General features: G+C 51.9%; 1 protein-coding gene across 10 annotated transcripts in view; it reads right to left on the bottom strand.

The window, feature by feature from the left end:
* Nucleotides 1–23554, bottom strand: part of LOC112985566 (uncharacterized) — a 120219-nt gene that overhangs the window by 22104 nt on the left and 74561 nt on the right. For 4 of the 10 annotated variants that reach the window (XM_064519883.1, XM_064519885.1, XM_064519881.1 and 1 more), the window contains one exon: nt 21838–21870. The exons of 5 other annotated variants lie outside the window; for them this stretch is intronic. In XM_064519883.1, the coding sequence (XP_064375953.1) occupies nt 21838–21870 (33 nt within the window). Of the gene's footprint in view, nt 1–18357; nt 20340–21837; nt 21871–23554 lie in introns of those variants that run through there. One more of the 10 variants, XM_064519884.1, reaches the window with a different exon arrangement.

Below are 23554 nucleotides of genomic sequence, written 5' to 3'. Positions count from 1 at the left end.
GACAGATACAGACCCAGGTGAAGCCACTGCCTGGGCTTGGCACGCGCGCGTCTGCTTTTTGTAAACACCAGCAGAGCTCTGCTGGGCGATGCCTAAACCATCCCCGACACTGAAAACAGGCAGAGCCGCAGCTACGGGCACACAGACAACGGCCATCACCCCGGTACCGGGGAAATTAAATGCTTTTTGCCCTTTGGCTGCAGAGGAAAACGTTACAATGAAGGCTGAATATGGCTGAACTGGCACAATAAATATCTTCTGAGTTTAGAGACAGAAAGTGTGAAACAACAACTACACAAGGTATGAATTACTTCACTAATTGCAACTGCCTGTTAACCCTGAAACCTAAGGACAACAGCCTAAAATGTCAACGCTGTAATTTCACTATTTTAAGGAAAAGTCTAGTTAGTGTGTTCATTCCACAACCATAAATGACACTCATTTCCACTCAGATATTAAGAAAACCAACTGATCTCTATCTTGCTCCCCAAGTCCTCCACTTTTAGCTGAAATTCATTCATAATGTACAGATGGTCAGTATAAAAATCTCCATCATAATAAAAGCATATGTTGAGAACAAAAGCAAATAAATGCGGAATAAAAATAAACATACCAAGAGGCACCATGCTGACTGCATTATAGATTTTCATATTTAATTAAAAGAAAATCTGCCTTTGGGTACTGTCGTAAGCACAGAGTCCTGCTGCGGAATCCCGGCTATCTGGGATCTGCAACAAAGCCGTCCGCAGCGGCGTCTGCGCTCCCGGACGGGGCCTGGATCATCCAGCCGGTCCGGACGTGGCTGCCGACCGGTCGCGGGGCAGACCGGTGCCTCGCGGCGCTGGCGGCTGAAAGGCACGCCGGGGCTCTGCAGTGCGGGCGCAGGACGCGCGGCGCGCGGAGGAGCATCTGCCCGTGGAGCAGCGGGAGGGTCCCAGCAACCCCGTGAGCCCGGGGATGCGAGGCAGCGGGAGCTGCAGAGCGTCCCCCGGCCCAGTGAGACTTGCAGGTGCTGCTGCTGCCTTCACCAGCGGGGAAACCGAGGCCCAGAGAGGTTTCAGTGACTGCGCAGGGCCACGCCGGGATTCAGCACGGCCTTGCACAGCGGCCGGCTCCCGCCCCGGCCGGTCCGTCACGCCGCATTGGCCTGTCGCAAAACCCGCCGTTCCTCTTCCTCGTTATCGCCACCGAGCGAACCCACTCATCCAACGGCCTTGTCCTGCACTGGCCTGGGAGAGGGGGCAGCTGCTGCAGGGCTCCCAGACGGAAAACCCAGGAGAAGCGTTGCTGGGTTGTCCATGCCGCGCTGCCCGGTTCACCAAACCCTGCCCCTCCCTGCCCTCTCGGGAGCGGCCGGGAGGCCTAACCCTAACCCCAGGGAACGTTACACCGCGGGGAGAAGAGCGGTCTGTGGAAGGCGTATCCGTAAGCGCCAGCTTCAGCAGGCAGAACGTGAGATTTATGTGAAAACGAAGGAGGAAGCACAGTGCAGAAGCCCTGAGCAGGAAGAAATGCTGCACTTCATTCTGCTGGTGTTTACAGAGCTCTTCACAGATCTCTCTCCCACAAATCAGCAGTTCGCAGCATTAAATGCTGCGTAATTAGGTTTTCAGAAGTGTTCGTAGTAAATTGAATTGAGAGGCAGGGAAAGACGGGGCACAAAACGCTGCCCCAGGAACGGCTGCGAGGGCGACGCGGGTGCTCGCGTCACGGTCGCCTCTCGCCCCGCGGCCTGGCGACGATCGCCCCAGCACCGAGGTGCCTGGGAGTCGCGTTCCTCATCCGAGACGAAAGCTCCCTGTCCGCAAGGCATTTTCTGCAGCAGGGCTGCCACAGATCCAGGCATTTTTACACACACATCTGCCATGAAAACCAGTCAGAGAGCCCTGCTCGGTGCGGCGCTAGCGAGGGAACCGCTGGGAAACACTGCGTGTGCGGGTGGGAAAAGGGATGGAGAAGGGACGTAAGGGACCAGTGAACACCACCGAGGTATGATCACTCTGACAGAGCCCTTCCCAACGGAAAACTCAAGGTTTTGTGGTAAAACAAGAAATCTACAGTGAGGCAGCTCGGAATAGAGAAGTCTTCCCTGCCTGCGTGCTGGCACCCTGTGTGGACTTGAGGAGCGTGGACACGTTCCTGCCACCACGGACGTCCTCTCGCTGCGCCTCCCCACCTCCCAGCCAGCATCTCGGTGACGACGTACGACATGGAGGTTACGAAGCACATCCTGAAGCGACAGGAACCAGTCTGCATTTCGGAGGTGGTGCATCTCTGCACAGCTCCCGCAAACGTTGCCTGGGCTGGGGAAACCCTGGATGCGGCGGGAGGGGAAGCAGAGGCTGTAAAACAGCACGGGACTACCCAGGTCACTGACGCGCGCTTGCGTTCTGGTGTAACTGGGGAGAGGCTCGGGGCGATGGAAGCTGAACGACCCAGAGCAACAGCGCGGGTCAGGCGGTAACTGCCCGACACGGGGCACGGCTCCTGCGGTCTCCAGCGAGCACCTCCCCTGCCTTCGACGCACCGTCTCAGGGCCCTTTAACGAGGTTTCGTGGCAGCTGAACAAGACCCTGAGCAAGCGTACCTAACTGTGAAGCCAGCCCTGCCTCGAGCCGGAGGCTGCGCTGCAGACATCCAGAGGTCCCTTCCAACCCCCATTATTCTGTGATTTTACGACTCTTAATACACGCTAAAGAATACAACTGAATGGGCAGAAGGGAGACTTGGAAGGATGCCTCATGCCACTGAAATATTAACGTACTGCAGGACAGGTCTCAGAGGAACGACACTAACTGCACAGGGCTGAGCTGTCGTGCAACGCAAGTGCAGCGAGTACAGTGTGAAATGAACTCAGTTAAACCATGAGCTCTACAGCGAGCGCAAACACAAATAGAAAACATGATCAGATTTCTAAGCACAAGCATGAAAGCAGGAGCAAGTAGAGGGAAAAACTAGGAAGACACAACATGAGGTGCAATCAGCAAGGGAAATCAAAAGTACCAAGGAAACATTTACTGGAAAGACCAAAAAAATGCGTTGGCTTGCTACTCAACAAAAAATGTACAATTATGGACATATGATGCTAAGAAGGCCAAAGTCTTTCATAGCGTCTTGCTCCAGTCTTGTCTAAAAAGGTCAACAGCAAGCAGATGGCTACCACAGTTAATACCAAGGACAACAGGGAAGATCTCAGACTCAAACAGGAACGGAATGGAGTTATAAGTTAGATATTTTCAAACTCTCCGGGTCTGAGGAATCACAGTGTAGGGTGTGTAAAGAAATGCCTGCAGCCATTTCAGAGCATTTAAGACCTCATGAACTATGGGAAGATTGACAAAGAGCAAACACAGCATCTGCCTTTAAAAAGAGGGAAGGGGAGAAAGGAGCCAGAGAATTATAGATCAGCCAGCTTAACTTCAGTTCCTGGAAAATAAGTAATTAAACAATTTGTAAGCACCTGAAAGATAACAAGACGGGTAACAACTAACATGGATTTTTCAATAACAAATTGTCTCCAACCAATCTAATTTCCTTCCACAACATGGTAACAGGTTGCAGATAGACGAGATACACCAGACGTCATACACCTTGACCTTAGTAGAGTTTCGGGTGCTGGCTCACACAGTGTTCTGGCAAGCAAGCTAAGGAAACACGATCTAGATAAAACTACTATAAGGTAAGGTACCAAGGTACCTGTGGTACAAAACTTGTTGGAGAACCATATCATACAAGTAGTTATGAACGCTTCACTGTCAAAATGGAAAGATGTACCTAGAGCTTTTGAAGGATTAGCTCTTTTTTATGTGCTGGGCAATATTTTCATTAATGGTGCAGGTGATGGAATAAAGATTGTTAGTTACACTCGCAAATAACAAATCTGGGTGAAACTGCAAGATTCCTGGGTCACGGGATTTAAAATCTCCTCATAAATTGGAGAAATGAGCTGGGAGAATAAAGTAAAATTCAACAGAGACGAGTGCAAAGACAGGAATCCCTCCTGCACGTATAGAGAATGAATAGTCGCTAGGTAGGAGCTTGAGAGGGCGCTGGTATTACTGTGGATCCATACGAACACAAGCCAGCAATACTGCACTGTTGGGAAAAAGAAAAATGTCACACTGGACGCACGAACAGGGTATAGCCTGCAAGACGTGTGAAGCCACCCTCATGCCTGCTCCCCAGCTGAAGCTCTGTGTCCAGTCCGGGACACTGTGCTTCAGAGGATTAGTAGAGCAGCTGGATAAATCCCAGCGGTGAACAGTAAGAATGAACTCGGATCTAAAAACACGACCCCCTAAGAGAGGAGTGAAGGAGTCCATATTATTTAGCCTGAAGAAGGAACAACTGAGGGAGACATCTCTTCAGACAAATAAAAACATGACTCTTGCAAAGAGAAAGAGTATAATCCTTTCCCCACGCTAACGACGGATTGCACAAATAGTAATGAGCTTAAATTATACCAGGTAAGAGATTAAGGAAAACTTTCTAGGGGAAAGGATAGTTAGAACTGGAATTAATAGTTCAGAGCTGTGGATCTGTGAGGTCTCCATCCTCATAAGCCTTTAAGAATAGATAGCACACAGCACTTGTCAGGAACGACACGCTCCAGTGTATGAGGATGGATAGGTGACTCCTCATGGGCCTCTTCTAGCCCTGCTTTTCCGCCTTCCTACACCCGTGTGGGAAGAACTTGCTTTCTAAGCAGGTACAGCTGAGGCACTTGCTGCAAAGGTTCATGCTCCTAAAAGCTAAGCCCCAGAGAAGGGGGGCCGGAGCTACCCGCTTACAGGAAGGCAAGTAGTTGGTACTCCCCTAACCTTGACTTTTACAAGGCGTTGAGTATCAGAGATAAATGCCTGTGTGCAGAGCAAAGAGTCTGTTTTGACAGCTCAGCGAGTACGTGACCCAGAGCAAGCCTGGTTTCTGCTAAAGTGAGCTCCCAGACGATGGCACTTGCATGTGAGATGACCTCAAGTATCACAGACTCAGAAATGCCTCCTCTAATTACAGATGCCATTTTAAAATGCTCAGGACAGTTCGTTCAGGATTGCTGAGGATGCTTCTTCCATGAGATCTCTCAGACCGCATGGAGCTGTTACAGGACGAGAAACACACCGCAGTTCTCGATATGCAGGGTGCTACGAGACAGTAAGATCACTGGTAGTCTCTGCAGTAGCTTTGTCTATGTTGTCCATAAGGCACATGCCATATGCATGCGACCTGAGCTGTTAATGCGAGCACAAAGCCAGCGTGCTGCCGTGGAAACTGCAGCCCAGGAACAAGGAGCTCGCTGGCTTCTAGTTTCCTACTGCATTTCAGAAGGATTCCGCAGGTTCTTTTGAGCCCAGATTCCACAATTATAGAAGTCGCCTCATTCATGATCCGCAGAAATTTAGATGCCTCTTTTTGTAGTTTTCCTTCTTCTCCTTGAGGCTTTTGCAGCTTGATGGGAACAGGAGAGGGTTGTCATCCAGGAAGACCGGGGAATGTGTCCAGCAATAGGGTCCCAAGATAGAGCTGAAGCCTTGAGTTTTGAAGAGAGAAAACTTTGTGGCCTTTTTTTGTCTTCCAGCAAAAACTACTGTTTTTTTGTTTTTTAGATATAAGTTTGGAAAACGCAGTCAGCAGCAAACTGAGGCAGATCAGAAAGGAATGCATAACTCTTTGGCAGGATGAAGTGGTCATCACACCAGTCAGTTTAGCTGGGGCACAGCACTCAAGAAATTGGGGTTTATGAAATCCCTGTATTTTACATTGGAATGCTGATGCATTCCCCCTTCACCACAAGTGAAGACCTTGAGAATGTAACCTCTCACATCTGGGTCTTGGTGGCCATGGTCACGTTACTGCCAAGCCAGAAAGACTTCAACTGAGTTTGCTGACACAAAATTCAACTCAGTTGCTAAGTGTCTTGGTTAAGAACATTAATGAAAAGGGCCTCCCTATTCCAGCTGCTTTTCATATCTTTACAGATGCCCCAAGACAGACCTGATGCACACGACTCTATCTCCACTGATCAGCCAAGCAGCTGCGAGTTCGTCTGCTCCACTGACGGACTGTGTGACTGCAGGCGAGTCATACCGTGATCTGGTGCTGAGAAACTGGATAGCAAGCAGGAACTTCACTGGAAAACCTTCAAAAAAACTGTTATCAATCTATCTTGAGATTTCCTGAGGAAACAAATTCCCCACATCTTCTCCAAGGAAGCATCCGAGACCCAAGCATGAGGAAAGTGGAAGATTTGACACACATGGCTGTGCCACCCCTGCAGCTCATGGGAAGGCCGTAAAGCTTTACGGTCACTGAAGGGCAAGTAATATCCAGGAGAAACTGCAGGTGAAGGCGGTGGCTGTTGAAGTTGGTGCCAGCGCATCCACGGTTTGCTCTGGGGACAACTGGCCGTACCCGTCAATACTGAGGACCTCAGAGATACCTTGATGAGGACGTACAGTGTCTTTAACCTCTGTAAGAGTAACCCGTCTTGCTAGCACGCCGCAGGCATGACGAGCCCCACCTCACCCGCTTCCACAGCTGTGGCTTTAGCAAGAGCGAAACTCGGCTGGAGCCTCCCAGCCGGACTACGAGCTCTCGGAAGTCCCTCACCGGGTCCCAGGCATTCGGCTGAACGGGTCCATTCTCGCCTCCGCAGTTCAGCAGGAACCCTCACGAAGAAAGCTCTTCTGAGAGGACCAAGGTATCCTCTACCACTTATTAAACACTCCTCCGAACCCCGACTCCTGTCCCCAAGAGAAATTACTTGTCTCGAGAATGACTTGCTGCCGAGATTGTGAGACTCAAGCTAAAGAAAACAGATGGGACCTGGAGCCCGTGGAAGCAAAGCACAAAAAAAGCTTTGGGGAAGCACAGTGCAGCGGAGAAAAGATTCCAGTTTTACCGGGGGTTAAAAAGTACTCCGTGTAACACCGGGGCCCAGCTGAGCACCCACTGCCCGACCGCTCGCCCTGTTCATGGGCCTCGAAGAGCTGGAGATGGTGGCGAGGCGCTGGCAGCTTCCCAGAGCCTCGCCAGTCATCACCGACGGGCGGCTCAGAGCTGAGATCAGAAAACATCGCACAGATAAAACGAGAAGGTAGGAGGAAAACCTTAACCCCACTCTGCAAATCGTAATAGCTTTGTCAAAATAAAAGCCAGAGCTAAACCCTCCTGCTGCACACCTTCCCGCTCGGGAAACTGTTCGAGCGCAGGTATTTTCTATTAGCTGTAAACTCCGCACGCGTAAGGGAGAAACTCCAGCATAATATCTGCACGACAGCACCTTCATGCAAACGCTATACCAGTAATGGGAAATTTTAATGATGTAAAGCAGCAAGGTCACACAATGTGTCCAGGCAGCCCTTGGAAAGGCACAGTCTCCGCAGATATTACAGAGGAAGGCTCAGAATTGCTCTTGGTTCATTAGGCTTTGCCTGAGGGGGTTTCTTCCACTATTAACTACAAACAAGGTTCAGGTTCTTGTTACTCAGTTTCGTGCACGCAATGCAAGAAGGTGAAGGGGAAGGTTTACCAAGAGCCATTTGTAAATATGCTAAGACGATTCAGATATGATTTCAGAATCCATCAGACATCCTGTGTAGTAAGTCACCTTAAACAAAAACACTGAAAAGCTCTGTCAATATAGCAACATCTTTTTCAGCGTAGAAATTCTGCATTAGCGTTGGCAGAGGCTGTGCATAAATTACACACGGCAGAGCATACAGCGCAATTTCCTTCCCTTCAGGCACTGACAGTACGCTCCCCTGCAGCCTGCCTCTTTCTCCCAGCTTTATGACCCCAATGAGATGAGCTCTCACTGTTTTTTTCCTTGTTACATTTTGATATTTCAAAGCATGGCCTGCTTCTCACTCCCATCTCCCTGCTCCACATTATTAATGAATTGGAAAGCAGACATCATTAGTTTTTGGAGACCATTTCTTTTAAAATTTACAGAACCCTTCATCTGAATCCCCAGAGCCAGTCTGCTGTTCTCATCTTAGAATCTTATTAGCATCATATCTCCTGGATCCTGCCATGCAAACTGCATTGCTATGCACTTTCTAGCACTTGACCCTTTTGCGGACGGAATTAATTTCCTCTTTGAAGACAGAACAGCATGCTGTTGTGCTTGTTAAAGAAAGAAAACTCAAGCAGGAATATGGGAAACAAGCAGAGGATATTCTCAGATAAATATAGGCCACTGTAAGATTTTATATAGGCAGATTGAGAAAGAGAGAGATTGGTCAAGAGAAATAATAGACTGATGATGCTTTATTACCAGAAACATCTTCCAAAAGAGCATGCAAATAAACTGATTGACAATACTCACTGGGAATTTCCATTTTCACGGTATATTTCCTTTTAGCAGCATTCTCTTTGTAACCTTCCACATCCTCCACTTGTTTCTATGTGCAAAATACCCTGAGACTTTTGGTTGTAGAATTAATGTGAATACTACAAAGAACCAGCATTTGGTTCCTGCCTGGGGAAATGAAAAGGTGCCCAACCTGTATTTGCAGAAGGGCATAAAGAAAAATAGCTCCTCTAAAAGGAGGTCTTCTCTAGAAGTATAAAATATCCAGCACCCCAAACACATTGATGTAATTACTACTACCCCCTAAAAATGCACAACATTCCTACATCTGGAGTAAACTAGAAAATTTAAAATGTTTGTTGCTCAGTTTGGGATATTTCTAGTTCTGTAGTTGGCTGCATACTGGAGAATTTTACTTATTTGTACTGTTGTTACAATTTTGGTTCTGCAATGTAGTTTTAGCATCAGTCTTTACTAAGCTGAACATCTGTGACTGCCCTAGAGGAAATTCCGTGGGATGAAGGCCTCATCCTTTCCATAAGCTCTTCAGGAAGAAGCTAATAACAAACTGTATAAGTTTATTTTTAAGTAACTTGCAAAGATATAAAGCCAAAGAGTGCAGGATAGTAGAGCAAAGCTTAAACCTGCTATAACAGCAAGGCTACCAGACTGGTCTCAGGAATGAGAAAGGGTGGCTTAAGTGACTGGACATGGGCGAGGTGAGCAGTTCAAATCGGTAGCTGGCCAGATTGCTCTTTTCTGGTGGCTGTGCAGGGGCCCAGGTGAAACGGGCGGGGAGGAGTCCGGCCAGACACAACCACACCACAGCACGTCGCAGGCTCTGACTGCACCCAGAAGATGCACAAGAGGCCAAAACCAGAATGGGCTACAAGACCCTTTCTGCCGCCAGAAATGTCCCTCTCAGTCATGCCATGTGGGAATCCTGAACCCTGCTTAGGTGAAAACCAGAAAGCCACAACTCCTGGGTGGTTTCCCTGGAGTCTTACTAATACGGCGGAGTCTAAAGATAGAGGAAAATCTCCAAAGCCAGGCAGGGACCGGTAGGAAAGCAACTCATCCAGAAGACCTTAGCATAGATGCCTGCCCTGTCCTGCAAAGCCAGTCCAAAAGGCGACCATGAGGATGGTTCTTGCTGTGAAGCTTGGTTCTACCTCCTTTAACTCACACAACATCCAGGTCCTAGTAACGACGTCTGGGCACCCTGTTCTAGCACACCAGAACACACAACACCAGAGAAACTCCTCACTGCCTTTACCAAGAGCCACAGTCAGCAACCCAATCACCTATCGTCCCCCATTCTAGCTTGCTTACCCTGGCCTTGAACATCAGTCTTGCTAGGAAAGCAAACTCCCTGGACATACATTCCTCTGGCAGTGATAGGAAGGGATCCTAGGGTACGTAGAAACTCCAGGTAGCTTGTACGTAGAAACTCCAGGTAGCTTATACAGGCTACTGTTCCAGCAGTACGTGGCGAATGAGTAGCATGTCCACCACGTTATCCTTTACCACGTCCTCCAAAAGAGCAGATGGAGGGGAACTGCAGCAGCCGTGACCCACTGCTATCTCCTTGTTCGCTGCCCACCTTCCTAAAATTTGGGGGTGTTCATGCAGAATTCATCAGGCATGTGGCGTTAGCAGCAGCAGCACAAGTGCCAGACACAGACTGGCAGAGAGCTTATGAATAGCACAATGAATGATCTATAGCAAAAGCCATGGGCAAGAGCTAGCCATTAGTCTGGGGCTTACTAATGCACTCCTCAAGTACATTACTCACCAATCCATCAGGCAACCTGCTAAAGAACTGAGAGATTCCAGCACTTTTAAATCTGTAACGCAATGGCTGGCAGCCTGCACTACATGCCCTGGGTTACAAGGGCACGGAAGACGACAATTCATTTTGTGTCATAGCCAGTATTTCTTCTTCTCCTTCTTCTGTGTGTACTTAAGAAATGGACCTTCTATTATCTGCAGATTAATAGCCAGGAGAATGCTCTGGTGTCTCTGCTAACATTAACTACTGAGAAGGGCTTTCGAAGAATGCCTAACCCTTACAGTTCTCATTAGCCGGACTACGTATGGAAACATGCATGAGAACTGATTTGATTTCTTAATGTAATAACAGTGCCTACAGTAGAACTATTCTAGAAGACCACTACAACTACAGGGTCTGCTATTAGAACATTAGGATTTGACAGAATTAAGGCTGTCGGTGTAATTTGGGCCCTTGTGCATAAGCACACAACACAGTCTCCAACTAGCAATCAAATACTGTCCTGGACTCGCTCATTCACACGGCGGATAATGTACACGGCAAAGGTAATCCGTCAATATTCCCTTTCTTTTCTCACAGCTTAGGCTGTGGCTTCACCTTGCATTTACTGCACTTTTCAAACCTCACACACAACACTGTTATTAATCTCCTTGTAGGAATTTCTACGGCATTCATCATTACCTAAATTCTCCAGGAACATTAGTTGATCTCCTCAGCACCCGGGAGAGGAAGGAGAGTTTTATTATCCCCACTTTACAGGCCCAGAGTAGAGGCAGAGAGGGATTCAAGCGTTAGAGGTGTCCACTAATTTTTGGTGCCTGATTTGAGGTGTCCGGTTCCGATGTGTGAAGCGCTTAACGACCTTACAGCGTTTCACATGTTCCAAGCAGCACTGCGAGTGGTCGGCAGCTCTGTAAGGAAAACCTGCACACTCCGAGGCGAGGGCTGCACAGCTAGAGCCATCGGCGAGCGAAGGTGGCTTGCCCAGCGTCTCGGGTGACACGAGAGACCCGCGGCCGTGCCCGTAACTGAATCCCAGCTCCTCCAGCAGCGCCTGCGCTCGGTCCTTCCGCGCTCCCGGGTTCCACGACTGAGTCCCCGCGACAGCAACTGTCCCCACCGCACCGCCGACCCGCGCCCAGAGCAACAGCCCGTCTACGACCCACTGCCGCAGCCCGAGGCGTACGCACAGCAGGGCTGAACGGGCGCGCCGACCGTGCCAAGTTCTGCCGTTTTGGGGTGGCAGCCGGGGCGTGGGACTGCCGTGCTGGCGCCGGGAGGGCACGCGGAGCGGGAGACGGGGCGAGAGTCCCCGCACTCGCGGCAGGGCTGCAGAGTGAGAAATTTTAAAGTTAAGGCAGAAGAGCTAATTCTAGAGGCAAGGTGCAGCACCCTGTTAAAACATTCTGGCAAGAATACGGAAATCTTGACACCGGAGCACAGAGGCTTTTGTGTTTTTCATGGAAACAGCTGTAAGGGTTTTCTTTTCAAATCTTGAGCAAACCATATATATTTTTTAATTGAACTCATTTTTGGCAGAACTGTTTCTTTCAAAAACAAAAAAATCATGCCAAGACAAAATGAACATGGAAAATTTCAGGTTTAAAATGGGTAAAGAGGTGACAAGCAAATAAAAAAGGGGATCTTTTAATAGAAAATGTTAACACTACCTTTATGTGACAATATAAATTAATGTTTTACGGAAATTAAATGCAAGAACTTCAAAAATTAAAATTTAAATAGTAAACTGACATTTAATACATAGGTCTAAGCACACTCACATTTTTAACCTCACCTTGCCACAGTCAAAGTTTGTCATAATTTACTTGCCAAAAGAGCTCCCCTTCTAACTCTACTTCTGGCCGGTTGTAGCTGCTTGAACATCTGCTTCAACCAAGACATGTATTCAGGCCTCTGATCAGAAATAGGAAATGCTGCTCATGTCCAGCATGGGCACATTCATGTTGCAGTAAGCACCTTAAATTTCTCATTTCATGGCTTTTGCACACCCACATTTGCAATTCAAAATCACTGATGTATTTTGGTTTGTTTTCCTTTTTTGGAATGAGTCCGGCAGTAAAAGCAAGCAGGGCAGCCTGATGCGAGAGGCACGACCACAGAGCCCAAACGAGCTCCTCTGGGCACCGAGCTCTCCGCTGCTCTGTCTCAATGAAAGCAAAGCACGTTTGTCAGACAGACGGGGATGACTGGAAGGAATTCCCAGCATTAGCTCTTGTGTCTTTCAGTCACTCCCATTTAGCACCTTTCTCGCTAAGCCAGCCCCTCCTTTCTTTGGTAACCTCCGTGCATCCCACCAGGAAGAAAAGCTGCCTCCGTGGAGCTCAGGGAAGGGGGAGAGGGGAGAGGACGTGCTACTGATAGCCAGGAAAGTGGAGACGGAAAAAACAGGAGCAAGTTGGCAGTGAAGCTGCAGAAAAAGGGAGAAGATAGGAAGAAAGAAAATCCACAACACTGGAAGGTGAGAACAGATGGCAGGGAGAGAAGAAACTGGAAGAACGAGTGAGAAATGAAATGTGCAAGGAAAAGCATATAACCAGGGCTGAAATCAAAGCCTTGTCTAAAGACAGCATCGCTTGAAAATCAGTTTTGAAAGTCTACTGCAAACTCTTAGTTTGGGTTCAGAATAGCTTAATTTGGTAATTAATCAATGCATGGCTCTTTTAAATGAAGATAAGAGTGTTTAGACAGGATTTTACACCAGTTAAATAATGCATTTTTAAAGACAATTCAAGTTTTAAAACGGATGATGCTTCAAAGAAGCATCAAAGAAGAACAAACCACAGAGCAAACAGAAAATTCTCAGCTATACAAACATAAACAGAAAATCTGATGCTAAACCACTGCAAAAACCCACAGGATTTCTCTGATTTTTTTCCGAAGGAATCAAGCTACTGCTCTGCTGGGAGGGAGCTCTGGGCAGCCCTCATTTCTGTGACCAGTGACTAGATCCACGAGTCTACTAAATATTTTGACGTTGGCACTTTCTGGGTGTTCACGTGCACGGCTGAGGAGCACAAGTGGACTTAGAGTCGTTCTTAGCTTTATTTCAAAAGGTCTCAAAATATTCTGGGGTAGAACAATCTACTGGGTGTTTCTACATTTTGTGGGAGAAAATCCTAAAGCTTTGCCTAGTTTTTCTGCCGTCCTCCACTGTGCTTAGCTGGATCCCTGTCTGTGCAGACGGAGCTGGGCCGTCGACCCCCGCGCAGTGCCTGCGCACCCGGCCAGCCAGGCCGGACTCTGTACCCTGCCCATGCCACGCTGTTATTGTCTGAACCCTGTCAGCACCTTTCCAGGTCATTCACTGCATTTAAAACATCTATCGGTGTATTCACTGGTGGCTTCTACAGTTTCACAATGAAAGGACCTCACGTGCGGGTGCCAGCGGCCAGCGTACACTGCATCAGTCCAACGCAACCGCCTGCGCAGACCAACAAACCTCAGCAAAGGAACGACGCAGTGCTGCGGGACGGAGCGTGCTTCTGTTGGCGCCTGCTCCAGCACCAGCCACGCGGGTCACTTCCCGCACGAGTACTTGACTCCCGCCCGGGGCGGCACAGCCCGCGGTGCCCAGCTCCCTCTGCAGAGCTCGTCCTCCCCGCCGCGCCCCCCCGCTCCCCCCAGCACTGCCTCCAGCTAGACCCCTGCCAGAAGACCCCACCTCCAGCACTGACACACCGCTTCGGAGATGGCACCCCGTGCCATCGCTGCCGTCACCGCGTGGCATCACCCAGCACCCCGGCTTTCTTCCACGACTGCGCTTTCCGCACGCACATCAAGCAGCTGAGCGCAGGAGCAGCCGGGCTGCTGGGAGGCTTCAGGAGCTCGAGGCCCCTCGGAGCAGAGGCTCGGTACTCGAAAGCAGGCAGAACGTACTTCTTTTGCCTTTTCCTGGCTGTGATTTACTTCCCTGAGTTGAATATTTAATCAATAAATAAGTTGCTCTTTAAAAATGAGCTGAATCCTCAGCTCTTCTTGATTAATCATTTGCCCTGGTAAAAGGAGGCTGAAACAAAAAGGAAACTAAAGCACTATCGGAAGAGGACAGGGGAAACCAGACGTGTGTCCTTGGTGACTGAGTCGAGGCTGGAGCAGCCAGACAGAAAGCTCGTGAGAGCCAGGTTCTGCAACGAGACGTCATCTCTGGGGGCTCCAGGTTCTGCACAAGCCTCGTCCGAAAGAGTACAGCCTGGCAGCTCTGGTCGTCTTCCTTTTCTGCAGCAGAACAGCCTGCAATCTTCAGCAAACCGCTTACTCCTGGTCACACACAAACCCCTCTTGAAAGAACCTTTTTGGAATATCCATTCCATCACCAGCTTGAGGAAAATCCCAGCCCTCCCTGCCTCACCGGGCCCCGTCCGGCAGAGAGGGCTGAATCCCGGCTGCAGGACGTGCCCCGGGACCCGTGCATCCACGCTCCTGAAATCCTCCTTGTGCAAGAGACAGCAGCACGAGGACTGCAGTCCTCCTTGCAGACATTAAACACACGCATCATCCAGATTCCTAAGAAACAGCTGGAGAACGACGACGTGTGCCGCGTCCTGCTCCTCCCTAAGCTAGTTTGCCTCCATCTAAGAGGGCTCGGCAGCAAGCACGGGGGCCAAGGGCCTGAAGCAGCATCAGAGAGGCCCACGTCACTCTGTCAGGATGGAATTTATGAATTTATGGAATATATAGTGTATATATATATGTAATATATAGGAATTTATGACAGGGTACCACAGGAGAGCCCAACGCTTGGACACGCCAGGTGAACCACTGTCTGAACAGGAGGACAGGATGCCAGGGGTGAGCAACCACACAGCACGGAGAAGGGATCTTGTTTCTGGGTCTGAGATCTGCCTGAGGCTCTCAGTCGACGTTTGGCCTGTGGGACCTCGGCCCCACGCAGCTGGCAGCCCCCCTTCCTCCCCAAGAGCAACGCGGGAAGCGGCTGCCCGGCAGCTGCCGAACGTGCAACCGCGTGTGCCTCTCCCGCAGCCGCGTCCACCGCAGCCACGTCCACCGCAGCCGCGTCCACCGCAGCCACGTCCACCGCAGCCGCGTCCACCGCAGCCGCGTCCACCGCAGCCATGTCCACCGCAGCCGCGTCCACCGCAGCCGCGTCCACCGCAGCCGCGTCCACCGCAGCCGCGTCCACCGCAGCCGTGTCCACCGCAGCGCGCACGGGACGCGGGTGCGAGTCCTTCGGCCCCGGAGAGCCCCGCAAAGATTCCCGAGAAGGAGCTGAAACCAGCGCAGTTTCTGGGACCCCCGTCAGTGCTGCCTGCTCTGACCCGAGTTAGCTGGCCCCACAGCCCCAGACGGATGCCTTTGGCTCTCCTGACCTTCTCCAAGATGCTCAACTGCCTCTAGCTCGTGCCCCGGCGTCTGACGGCAGAGAACCACGCGGGAACCCAGCCACGGACTGCATGCTGGAAATACAAGACACAGCAATAGCCATTCCTCCCTACTGTAATATATTAATGTTTGCAGCCTGCAAATCATATCCAGAGATGCAGTTTCCACCTTTTGCATTTCTTCCACTTCTCCGTCCTTGTCCCTTGCTCCTTCTACCTGCTCCCAAAGGAGAGAGTGAAAAACTATAAGGAACAGCTCAAGGCATCAATAAACACAGAAATAACACAAAAAGCAGGCCTACTACGGAAGGCGACCGCTCAGTAATCAGCCACAAGCTTATGCCGCGTAAGTAAGGAGAGAAGTCTGTAACAAGCCCGGGTTCCCACCACTGTGGCAGAAACGAGGAGGGAAGGGTACACGGCAATGAACTGGGGGCAGCGAATATTCACCTCGAAGGCGCCCGTGTGCACGAGCTCGAGCACACAGGCACACCAAGCAGAACTCTGCTGTGCCTGCTGGGAGCTCTCACCCTCAGGCTAACCCTAAAGCAAGCATTAACCTACTTGCTTGCACCCTTAGGCAGTTTGCAGGGCCAGGAAGCTGCCTATCTGGGAGGAAGGCGAGCGCATCTCAGCACTTAAGTACAGTAGCCTGTCATCACCCGAGAGCGACAGTAAGAATTTCTCGTCATGTTGCGAGAGCTGGGGGAGAAGAAGGGCACCCTCCTCTCCTTTTTTTTGCAGCCATCTCTTCACAGGATTAGGTAAAATGTAGCTTTACTAAAACAGACGTATCACTGCTTTAGGAGCCCACAACCACTGTTTAGGAAACCCTCGGTCAGCTGCTTCTCCTCCACCATTAAAGAACAAGCTGCACAGAGAGTGAAGGGCCTGGATGAATCATCCGCGTCAAGCCTGTCGTTCTGCCCTGCCTGCGTCCAGAGGTGCAGAGCAGGGCCATGACCGCCTGCCCTTCTCGCAAACACCCTCAAATTTCAGCTGCTCTCAGAGGAGCAAAACCACCTGGGAATGCGGGAAAGCTGCACTGTTGAGAAGCTGGGCTCGTCCAGGCTTTGCTGGTCAAGCGAAGTTTGTCCCTTCAGAAGATTTATTCTGTCTCCCGTTTTCCCTTGCTTGTCACCGACCGCCAGAAACCCGTCATTGCCCTGACCGTCACCTTGAATCTTCGGGAAGGAACGCCAGTGCTTCCATTCGGACGTACGGTCACAGAGGCAGCAGGTCCTGCTGCACTTGTTGGCACCAGCCACCACAGCGCTGCCGCTGAAGCACGCACACGTCGATGCTAGAGGAGAAAGTTCTCGCTGTTGCTGCCAGTCTGGGGCCGGCGCTGTGGCAAGGATCAAAGGCAAAGAGAGAACAGAGCTGCCGAACTGGCAGAGAGAGCAGGCATCGCTGGAATAAGGGACCAGGGCAGACACGACACGAGGAAAAAGTGACAGGCACTACAGAGCCCCGGGGAGCGGGAGCCACGGACAGCCGTGCGAGCAGGCAAATAAGGTGGGCAGGCAGGCGAGCAGAGGAGGGAGCACCAACGGAGAGCAAGTCACTGAATTACAACAGGAGCGGGTTATCAAGGTAAGTCTGGCCTTTACTGAAGAGCTTTCATCTGTCCTTGCAACATCTACACCTACCAACGCTTATATACTTCACACCTAAGAATACGCATTTAGAGAAGGGACACTAGGTTCTGAGGAAGAGAAACAGCAAGTCACTCCCTCTGAGAGTCTAATCCTACAAAATCCACTCTGACTTCCAGTTACAGAAGCAAACTGTAAATATCTGGGGGAATTTCACTGCTCTAAGGTACCTAACCATTTCATTGCCAATCAGAGAGTTACGTCTATAAATACAGACCATTTCCAGTGACTGCTGCAGATAGCGTATCAGAGGCTATGAGCAGGACCTTAACATCGAGTTGAACCCCGAGAAGGATCTTGATCTTCACACAGCCTTTAGCATCCTGCTTCGGTTCTTTGAAGATGCCATTCATACGGAACTGCTTCACTCCCTGTGTCTGCAGCACACAGACTGTATCTGTGTGCAGCATCTTTGATACTTTTGAATCGTACTATACAGATATCCAGTTTCATCTCATTGTATCTTTGGCTCCATTTGAACCCAGGTCCAGCGGTCTGATTCTCATCCCAGTTTTATCTAGATGAGGAACAAAGGAACTGCACATTACAGCCTATCTGTCTGGCTGTTTTTCATTGTATATATTTTCTCTGTCCTACAAGTGAGCAGCTTGCTTCCTTTTAAAGCCTGCAGTCAGCTTTAATCTACTTAGCTGGGATTAATGAGAGATTTGTTAAAGATTTAAAGATTTTGCAGACTTTGCTTACAACTGTTGTTACCAGGCCATGAGCCCCATGCATTCAAGCTGCTCCTAATGTCGGGCACAACCATCGGCTGTGCCAGCGCGGGTAACACGAAGCTGAGGGCTGATCCTGCTGTGGGCAGACTGGGGTCTTCACGGACCTGTTCGGAACGCAGCGCTCCGACCTCCGCCTGCATTTGCCCTCGTGCGAAACTGAGAGCGGGTGGGACGAAGCTGGCAGCCCTGAACGTGAGTTGCTAGATGGGCTTTAACAGTTCACAGGGTCAAGGTGCTCAGCACCTGCAGGAATGGGAACTCAGGAGGGTCCACCCCACTCCGGCTAGCACTGCCCGATACCACGTGCCTTATCCAGAAGAGGTGAGGAGGGAACCGAAGCTCCAGGTATATTTATCTATTGCTGCATCCCATTGCTTGGACCAGCATTGGTACTGGAGAAACTGAGGGTGGCAGAGGTGACATGATCCTTTAAAACAGGAATTCTGCACTGGATGTGGGAACCCTACCTGGCAGAAACTACAACAACAGGTAATCTTAGTAATCATAGGGCTAAATATGCCCTACCAGGGAAGGGTCCCAGATGCAGGGAAGCCTCCACGCACAAGTCTGTTGGAGTTCTCTGAATGAGTCAGTGAGCATGCGGATAAGGGAATCAGTCCGATACAGCATGCGGAACTTCTGCGAAGACCAAACATCAGTGGCTCTTAGAGAATCTACACTGTCACGGCCTGAGAGGGAGCTCCTCCTTCGCATTAAGAGGTGGTTGAAGGACAACACAAACGGCAGGACTGCATGGTCAGCGTTCATGGCAAAGGAGGTGGCCAGTGGCCTTCCCGTCCATTCGGCCGTTCTGTTGCAGGATGTTCTGCTTGTACTAGGAGTCAAACTGCCAACAGACCCTGCTGGCTCCATGTGCGTTAGCCAGTCTCCTGCCTGGAACAGCCGTGGAGAGCAAATCCTACGGATATGTTATGCAACAGCACTGCATGGTGCTGCAATTTACAGACATTATGGTTGGGAAAGCACCAAGAACAGAAAGGCAGAGCATTTTCACTGAACTCCCCCACTGCAAACTCCTCCATTAAGAAATGTGCAGCAAAGAACATATGCCTTTGCTTAGGCCTGGTCTCTGTAGACAAGACTAGTACAAGAGTCTTCCCTATGATGACTGCAAAATCCACAAGTCAAGAGGAAAATGATGAGACTGGCTGGTGAGCGGTGAGGCACATGCCGCTTATCCAACAGTTACCTTCAATACTGAGATAACACAGTAGATAATTTGAAAATACATGGCTAGAGGTATGTGCCTGTCTCATCTTTCACCCTGGAAATAGGCTTCTTCCACGGCTAGCACAGTTCTGCGCCAGTGCCAACAATAACCATTATTTTTAAAGTACACTTGGATTGAATTATCAGGATGCACACATGTGTTTACCCTAATAACTCCCTGCTAATGCAGACTAGATGCCCTTCAGTGCAGGCTCTGGAAGTGGTGCACTCATATTAATGGGCTAAAAAACAACAAGCTGTGTAAGGGATGCCAGGTTAGGAACCCATCTCCATAGCAGCCAGGGCTTCACGGCAGCCAGAGACGCCACCGGAGCACGACTCTGCCAGTCAGCTTGGATCCGCGTTTCAGATGGCTTACCCTCATGCGGGACAGGGAACGAGAACTGCAGAGAAAGGCCCGGGGAGTCTCGAGGAAGGGGCTGCAGGGAGTCCTTCAGACTCCGCAGGCAGGAAGCTGGAGGCCAAGCACTGGAAAAAGCAGCCGGGCTTCGTCAGGTGCACGTTGCCCTGCTGACAAAGAACAACACCTCGGTGGTAGCACACAGCGAGCAACACTGTGTGAGGGATTCCCCACGCTACCGTCTCTTGCTACACGACCCCAAAAGACCAGAAAATCCTTGTCTGGTAGATACACATATCTCAGTCCATATGCCATGAGCTTTCTCTTGCCTACCTGAAAAAACCTATTTCATCCCTAAATACAAAGCTCAGGACATTCACCAGTCCTCAGCGTAGCATCAAAGTACAAAAGAGAATATTCGTGAGTTTTGGCGGTTTTATAAGAATACAGAAAAATGCCCTTTATAAAATCAATGATTACAGTAAGGGAAAAGGGCAGGAAATCATGCAAAAGTGCAACAATGCTGGAAGTTTTCCGTGCTTTACGACCCTTAGAAGACAGAGATCTGGAGGGCCGCTTCTGCCCTGCCCTAGAGAGATGCACTCACGTGCCGCTGCCGGGCTGGCTGGGGATGCCTACGTCGAACATGAATGCAGCCGTGGAGAACCAGTGCCAGCTGCCAGAGCTCGCAGGGATTGCTTTGCTGTGCCCCCCGCCCCGCAGGATGTCCCACCCGGCAATTGCTCTCTTGGTACCGGTCTCCCATGAGCGCTGGCAGGAGGTCCTGCACACGGAAAGGAGTCCTCTAGCAGCTCTCCCTGGGGACGCCAGGGCAGGAGACCCGCTGTGCAGGTCAGGAAGGCGTCGCAGGGCTCCGGGGGGTCCTGTGCCTGGAAGGGGAGCAGGTGAGGCAGCAGGGAAACCCGAACTGTGCCGCGTGCCCTGAGAGGAGGAGAGAGCTCTTTTGGCTCTCCCGTCCCTGCGTTCGTTGATGACTACCTGTGCCCACACAGCACGAGTGGCCAGGAGGGCACAGCAGAACCAGCGGCCCTGACGCACCTAGAGCACAGCGGGGTGAGTTTCAGAAAGAGCGGTGGATTCTCCCTAAACGGAGACAAAATGTAATGCCTGCTGATTACTTTACAGTCGCAGAGCATCTCCCCCTGTGCCCCGTGCCAGCCAGTGCTGGGAGGAACGCTCTCCGTGGGCTCCACTCCCAAGTCCTGCTGAAGGACCAGTGGGTCCTACACCGGACGCCAAACAAGTGAACGTGTTCTCCGCTCCTTCCCAGCTCACAGGAGCTTTTGGGAGGAGGGAAGCAGGGCAGCTTGCCTTAAGGTTAAAAACGACCCCAGCTCCTTACGTTACGGTGCATCCCACCGCAGAGCCACTGTTCGGAGCCCTGGGAGGTGCCCCAGCCCCCCGGGGGCTGCAGCTCCTCCTCTCCCCAAGAAACACGAAGCGGACACTCCGCTTACTCCCATGGCCCCGATCCGGCCTCTGCACGAGCTCCAGGTCAGGCTCAGCCACCCCTCTGCTGACTGCACCGGGGGGGCTGGCACGGGGGGGCTGGCACGGGGGGACTGGCACTGGGGTACTGGCACGGGGGGACTGGCACTGGGGTACTGGCACGGGGGGGCTGGCACGGGGGGACTGGCACTGGGGACCAGCCACCCCCTCGGTGCAGGCGGAAAGCACCAAAGTTGAGCAAACTCCCGAGCAAAACATGCTCTGGAGTCGTGATGTGCTGCTGCCTCCCACCTCCCCTGTCCGGATTCAAGGAGATCAGTTTTGCCTTCTTTATACCTAACGCAGTGGGTCCCTTTATATTCATACGCCAGGAATCCCGCGGTCACAGGTAAAAGCACAATTTATGAAATCATTTCCTCATATTGGAAAAGTCTGGTACGGTATGCACTACCAGAGTCAAGACCTTCTGTACTCTCTAGCCATATGCATGTATTAAACAAACCATACAAAGATGTTATTTTGAAACTGATGGTGAGATTCATTGGTTTAGACAGTAACTAAGACCAAAAATGTGTTTTGAAACCAGAGAGATAAACACATATGGTTTTAAAATTAAACTGCAGATTCTCAGCGAAAGCAAATCACACTTTCTTGCCCAAAAGCCACCCCAGGGAGCTCCTACGGCTGACAGTCGGAACGGAGAAAGGCTGCCAGAGCCACCCCAGCCCCCGGACCCGCCGCCCTGCCGCTGGCTGGACCATGCCCGCGGACGGCACCGCCGGGGACCCGCGCGCTCCGCAGCCGCGCTGAGGTCACGGACGCACCTCGGCGTCCCTCCGCCAGACCCCGTTATGATTTACGCGCTCCCTGTGCAGGCAGCTCAGAGCAGCAGTGTCCCCACGCGCAACGACAGCCTACCTGCCGCCTTCTGCAGCTCCCGAGATCGCCAAACTGCAAAGAAACAGACAAAAGAAGTCTTGATACCTGTCCTGCCCTGCCAGGGCATTCCAGAGACCTGTTCGAGTGCTGGAACTGGACGCTGCCGCTTTACGTAGAAAGGGCGAGGTGTCCCTCCGTGGGCGCTGCCACTTGCGCAGCGACCCCGGCAGCTCCGCAGGAGGTCGGGGTGGGTCTCGGGCCCCCGGCGCAGGCTGGACACGGTGCCGGCGGTGAGCCGCAACCCCACCGCGCCGCCGGAGGCAAGTGCCCCGGGGGCTCCCCGTGCCCGCAGGGCACCCGCGCGAGGGGCACGGCGGCGAAGGGCCGTCCCTCCTGCTCGGAGGAGCCGGACCGGGGCACGGGCAGCCCGCACGGGGCTGCCTCTCTCCCCGGGGTCCCGAGTCCCGCGCAGCAGCCGAACGCCTTGCGAGAAGGCAGCAGCGAGCAGGTGGGGGCTCGGGGGGGGAGAAGCAGAAAATAAACCGGGGGGGCCGCGTGCAAGGAGAGGCTTTTTCTCATTAATGAGCGTTTGAGCCGCTGCTCTCGGAGAAGACTTTGAGAAGAATGCGCAGAGCCTCCCTGGCAGGGCAGCGCGCTCGGCGGCCCTCCCCGCCTCGCACTTTTTTTATAAATTCTGGGAAACACTTTTAGACAGACACTGGCACTCATAAATTATACAGCTCATTTGCATATTCCAGTCATGAGACATTATGCAAATGTGACCTGATTTGCATAATGGATTCCTCTCGTCGCTTCACTTGCTTCATGCTTTTAAAAAACAAAATGAAATAAAATGAAAGCACGAGAAGGTGAAAGCGGCAAGTTCCCAGCAGTGCCGTGTCTCCTCCCAGCCGCGCTGTCATTCACCCGCGCGCACGGCAGCGGCTGGGGTGCGGGAGGGCGAAAGCACAGAAACAAAGCCCTCGCGCGCGACGATCCCCCCGTAGTTACAAAGAACTAACTTTCCCCTGGTTGAGATTCCCCACCACGAGCAACGCGTCTGAGCCAATTAGGCAGACAAAACAAAAAGCACCGGGGAAGAGGACAAGTGCACAAAGGCAGCGGTCCCCGGGCCGCCGGGACGGGACGGGACGGGACGGGACGGGACGCAGCCGAGGCCGGCCGTCGGCACCGCAGCCCTCGCGGAGCCCGGACCCGGGCGGGGAGGAGGAGGAGGAGGAGGAGGAGGAGGAGGAGGAGGAGGAGGGATCGTTGGGACTGTTCATGGCAGAGTGTGGCGGTGACACCCGGGGAGGACGAGGCGGGAGCGCCGGCTCCCCTCCGCCGCGCTCCCTCGGCAGCGGCCGGCTTCGCTGCGGGCTCTTCCCGGCCCCCCGCGCCGCGCGAGCGGCAGGACCGTGCCAAGCGGCTGGCGTCCGCGCCCGGTGGGAAAAGTTAACTGTAATTCTGCAGCTTTTAAAATCAATTAACCCGTGTGTTAATTAACGTCGAGTCGACGGGAGGAGGAGGAGGAGGGGAGGGAGGGAGGGAGGAGGGAGGAAAGGAAAAAAAGCTGCAAGGGCGGATGGCAGCGGAGCTGGCACGGTGCCATCCATTCAGTGGCAACGCCACGGCTCCGCGCGGCAGCGGCGGCGGGTATATGTTCCGGGGGCCCCGCGCGCGGGCCAGACGGCGCTGGCGCTCGGGGCGACGACCCGGGCCCCCGCAGCGAACGGCCGCCGGCGACCGCAGGCGC

The sequence above is a fragment of the Dromaius novaehollandiae genome, chromosome 13 (assembly GCF_036370855.1).
Source record: "Dromaius novaehollandiae isolate bDroNov1 chromosome 13, bDroNov1.hap1, whole genome shotgun sequence".
Taxonomy (NCBI): domain Eukaryota; kingdom Metazoa; phylum Chordata; class Aves; order Casuariiformes; family Dromaiidae; genus Dromaius; species Dromaius novaehollandiae.
Note: the sequence above shows the minus strand (reverse complement) of the source record. Positions and strands in the feature narration are given on the sequence as shown.